This window comes from Montipora foliosa, chromosome 11 (assembly GCF_036669935.1).
Source record: "Montipora foliosa isolate CH-2021 chromosome 11, ASM3666993v2, whole genome shotgun sequence".
NCBI classification, from domain to species: domain Eukaryota; kingdom Metazoa; phylum Cnidaria; class Anthozoa; order Scleractinia; family Acroporidae; genus Montipora; species Montipora foliosa.
This window is the reverse complement of record NC_090879.1, coordinates 24,532,354-24,537,353: the sequence shown is the minus strand read 5'-3', so window position 1 is coordinate 24,537,353 and position 5,000 is coordinate 24,532,354. Positions and strand designations below refer to the sequence as shown.

General features: G+C 38.2%; 2 protein-coding genes across 2 annotated transcripts in view; both read right to left on the bottom strand.

The window, feature by feature from the left end:
* The window catches only part of LOC137977746 (Golgi-associated plant pathogenesis-related protein 1-like), a 6,303-nt gene extending 5,019 nt beyond the window's left edge, over positions 1-1,284 (bottom strand). The window contains exons 1-2 of the mRNA XM_068825070.1: positions 1,081-1,284; positions 870-945 (exon numbers count right to left, since the gene is read on the bottom strand). Of these exons, the coding sequence (XP_068681171.1) occupies positions 870-927 (58 nt within the window). The 5' untranslated portion in view covers positions 928-945; positions 1,081-1,284. The remainder of the gene's footprint in view (positions 1-869; positions 946-1,080) is intronic.
* A 1,883-nt stretch (positions 1,285-3,167) lies between these two features.
* Positions 3,168-5,000, bottom strand: part of LOC137977747 (uncharacterized) — a 5,700-nt gene continuing 3,867 nt past the window's right edge. The window contains exon 4 of the mRNA XM_068825071.1: positions 3,168-4,261. Within this exon, the coding sequence (XP_068681172.1) occupies positions 3,763-4,261 (499 nt within the window). The 3' untranslated portion in view covers positions 3,168-3,762. The remainder of the gene's footprint in view (positions 4,262-5,000) is intronic.

The window sequence follows — 5,000 nt, the reverse complement described above, 5'->3', positions numbered from 1 at the left end:
TACCGACAAGGAAGAAATGTAATACTCCAAAAAATGGCTCTTGATGGATAATGGAATGAAAAGGCTTGTCTAAACTGTCTACACTAGAAAAGCCAGCAAGGTGGATAGTGCAAAAGTGCAAACTGCGGGAAAACGCCTGGACATCGTTTTAGGCCTAATTAGACTTAAGGTCCATTAGTAATGGCTTTTGGCGTTTTGTCCACTTTTGCACGGCAGCCATGTTGCATGGCAGGAACAATAGATTCTTTTTCCTATGGGAACAAAATTAATGTTCTTTCTAATGCAAAACATTTTCATTGTTCCAGCCATGCAACATGGTTGCCGTGCAAAACCTCTATTCGGCATTTTTCCTCTAGTCTGCAGTCTGCTTTTCTTTATCGCTTGAGTCGCTAATACGTACCAGGGAAGCAAACGTTCAAGCAAAACAAGTGCGCATGCGTAAATCTATCTGTTGTGGTTTTGGGTTCTATTTTCACCGCAGAATCAAGCAAAAAGCAAGCGCATACGTGAGTAAAAAGCTGTGCCACAAGAATGAAGGGTTCTTTTTAACAGGCCTTATCAACTTCACCCTCTCTAATGAAGCGCTCTTTATTACGATATTCATTACTTCAAGCAAGCAGTTTCCTATCGTATATTTTAACAAGAGAAAAAAACGGGTTTTTTTGGTGTGTTTGAATGTTAACATGCACGGGAACAAAAGATAGATAACATTTTTTCTAAATGATCAAATGTTTATGAAATTAAAATAATAGGAAACTACCATTACACCAAAACAATAACACTAGCTCTCATGTACAATAATCAGTTGACCCATACTTGAAGGGCACTTTCAAGCATTTTCGTTCTACGGTAGCCAAGAATTTACTTACTCTGTCCGCAGGATAGGAAGGTTGTCATAAACACGACGATATTTATTCCGCAGACCATCAGTCAAATTTGTGTTTTCTGAAAACAGGAATTTATAAGTGGGACAATTAGGATCGATTAAACAACATTTTAGAATTCAAGTTAATTGTACTCAGTAATGAAGGCGTGTTAAGTGAAGTTTTGTGCGTCTAAGAAGAGAAAATAACCTCTTACCTTCACATGCGAATCTTCACGAATTCGCAACCATAACTGCGAAGAGTTCGAGTGAAGCCCGAAACACGGCTTAGTGAAGAACCACGCGCTTCGTCCAACGTTTACCTCTGCCAGTTGTTCTAATTATCTCTGTTACAAATTGGAGTTACAATCTCCCAATGAACGGCCGCTAAAGACACCGATATTTTATTTTCACAGATATCATGTCGCGGGTCTGGCAATGAATAATTAAAGACCAATAAGAATTGAACAACTCCGAACACTGGTTCTGTCTGGTTGTTCCATTTACATTGAAACACGAGTTTCCGGATCATCGGCGCGCGCGGTCAATAGCCCATTTCCGAGATGCTGCATGCCTCAGTTTCAAAGCGAGTTCTGGTGCACAACCATTCAAATGGCAATGAGTTGCGTATTGTTATGCAAATCAAAACCATTTCCCTTACAACAGTTGAGCACGAAGACTCACTTCGAAACCGAGACAAACATCAACTCGGCAATGGCCCATTCAAGAATGTGTGCGTCCTCCGGTCGATTCCAACTTTTCGCAAGTGTAGCATACGTTCTGCGCATCTCCAGATACTCGGATTCCTATTGGTAGTGCTTACTTATTCAAGGATATTTTTGCACGGTTCAAAATTATGGGGAGAAAGCAGAACTTACCAAGTGCTCTTGGTATTCAAAAGAAAATTGGGGGTAACCATGCATTTTTCAGAGACCGCCTCACATTGCCTTGTATTTTAAAGCTTTTTACAAATATCTTTATTAATTATATCATAAAATTATAAAATGCGTGGTCACCTTCAGTTTTCTTTTTGGATTTCAATAACACTTGTGTTAAGATCTGCTTTTCCCACATATTCATAAACCGCGCAAAAGTACCTTTGAATTAGAACGTATGCTATACTTTCACAAAGAACCCACACACTTGTTGCTAAGAGTAGGGCACGTAGTTCCTGGTGTTGTGGTTTGTCTACTGTTGTGTGTCATGATTGGGAGGGTAAAAAAAGGGGCCACAGTAATTGGCGCAAGCTGTTGTAGCGCTCTGCCAGCTTGACTGGCAAAGTTAATAAATTGTAGGCACCGTCCTTAAAGATTCCCAGGTTGCGCAAAATAACCGGAGAAGGTAACGGAATAGTAAGGGTTACAGGGTAACAGAGTGCACTATTATGAACAGAGTGATATAGTAGCTTCACGTGTTGAAGTTGAGTAGTGATGCCACTTGTATTTTCAAGCAGCCATTGTAAAATCAGGACAAACTATGCTGTCTTTCTTTTAGACACCTGCCCGCACGATCACCTCAAACTCATCAATATACGTAATCTGCTGACCGAAACGTAACAATTACAGCGCGGTGGTCATCTTAAGGGCCCACGAACGGAAGGATTTTTCGCTCATTGCTAAGGAAGTGAAATGTTACTTCCGGTGACTGACGTCATCATATCGTGAGCTGACTTGAAAAACCACTCTCACAAGCAAAAATCAGCACACGAACTGAAATTGGCATCGAAGGTTTTCGCTCGCCCTTCCTCGCGTTCGTTCTCAAATCAACTGCGCATGCGTAAGCGAACTGACTTCCGGTTTGAGAAAAAGTTAACCGCCGGTCTTTAAATTGAATTTTTTTATATGGCACGTTTCTCCCCCAAATATAGAATATAGCTAAGCATTGATTTTTTCAAATCATTTCTTTTTTTGAAAATTAATGTTATGGGTATTTCAATATCGTTTATCTCTCTAAAAAGAACATTTTTCAAAATAAAAAGAAGACCATGCTTGGCTGGATGCAAAAACGAATACAAATTATCAAACCACTGATTAAATACCCAAATTTTGTAACACATAGACAATTTAGAGTTTTCTTTCATTGGTCATGTGACCACGGGCGTGACATGATGATGTCATATTTAGGGTCATTAGTTTACAAAAGTTGGAAACTGACCAAAATAATGCAAATTCTCTCAAATTATTCGACCATTACATCCTTAGCAACGCATCCAAAAAACACGTAAGTTTTGAAAATTTCACTTGCGTGCGTGCAAATTCTCGCTGAGCTGCGCCCTTTGTAATTCAGTCTCTAATTGGCTGCAAGGAGCCTGTTTCATTTCTTTTTTTCATTTTATTCTAATACCTTCTGCACATTTCAATTAGTGTACATGTAATTTTATAATTACCGGCATTATTATTTGTATCCTATCATCATTTTTAATTGTCACATTGTTAATTTTATCTTTAACTAGAGAAGTGCCCAACTAATTTTATTAGCTACCTGGACCACTTTTTGTAAGATTGAAACTGCTAAACTCATACAATTTGTTTCAATTCCAAGACTTCAAAAATATACATCAAGTAAATGTGACAGAGGTACGTCACAATGTATGAATATGGTAAAAACGTTTAGAAAGGGATTCACTCTCTCAATGAATAGTAATTGTTTTGCAGTCTTTGTTAAAATGCCTCCAATATGGGGCATCCACAGTTTGAAGAGATAATTAGGACTTACGAATGACTGTCTTATGCCTTTTAGAGACATCACTGCAAGGCTGGCCACTTTTTGCCAGAGAGCCACTTTTTGCTTATTGAGAAGTAAAGCAGATAATTATTATTAAATTAGCTTGGTATTTATTGCATGTAACAATCAATGATGGAAGGCACCTTTTGAAGATCTAGAATCCCCATGAGCCAAACTTAGTAAGGAGCTTGTAATCTCTCGTTCTCATTGCTTGTATGAACAAGTCTATGTGTTCTCAAGTTACTGATATACTTGAAGTTTTTAAAGCAAACTTCGCACTGAAAAACTTGTTCACTGTTCACGGAAGAGTCCACGCAGATTTTGGAATGGTTTTCAGCATTCCTCTTGTGCACTATTTTTGTGTGTGATTTCAAATTACAGGAGTATTTGAATTGCTTGCAACAAAAGCCACACTTGAATTGTTTCTCTGCACAAGGGGAAAGAATGACGCCAGCCTTGGATGGACTTTGTCCCCTGTCTACATTCAAGTTTTCCAGTCGTGGTACAAGAGGCCTCTTTTTGACATATGATCCATTTAAGTCCTTGGTTGTGCAAATGAAATGCGAAGGTACATCAGCAGTGAACTGACACTCTCTTTCCTTTGCCTCTGCATCTTCTTGTTTGTCTGTTTCAGCTTGGAGTGTGAAGCTGTATTTCCTTAATTTGGGACTTGGTCTTGGAAATTAAAGTAAAGACATTTCTTAAATAGAGGATATTACATGGCCGCACGGGGGTACGAATTTTAGCTTCAAGTGCTGCAAGTATCTCTCATGAGTGAGCAAAGCGAACAAAGCAAAGTGAGCAAAGCGAACGAGTGAGAGATACTTTCAGCACGAGAAGATAAAATTCGTATCCCCAAGCGTCCATGTATTGTTCTGTTTATTATATAGATATTGATGAAATGTCTAGATTTAAAACAACTTGTTTTATTCATTTTCCAAATGATGAAAAAGTGGTCACCAACCGCTAAAACACGCATGTTGTGTAACATGAAACAAGATATGAAAGTTATGAAAAACAAATCATGATAATGTAAAATTTTGCAATAAAAATGTTGATGTAGTAGAGAAGAATTATATTAAAGCACAAAAGTATCTTACAATGAAGAGAAAGCTTGCATTTTATTGGCTAATCGTGTTGGTTACCATGACAACACCTATATCCTCACATGTTAAAGATAAAAATGATATGTTCACTGCGCGCAGTGAAGATATGATTTTTTAGTAAAAGGAGAAATCCTGGTATTTCATCAATATCTATATAATAAAACAGAATTGTCTACAGAGTAAAGTGATCCTCGCTGTCATCGGGACAATTTTAAGCAATATTTGTCTCTTAAAGACACCTGAAGAATTCAAGCAGGTTCAACGGGATTCGAACCCATGAACTCTGCGATGCCGATGCAATGCTCTAC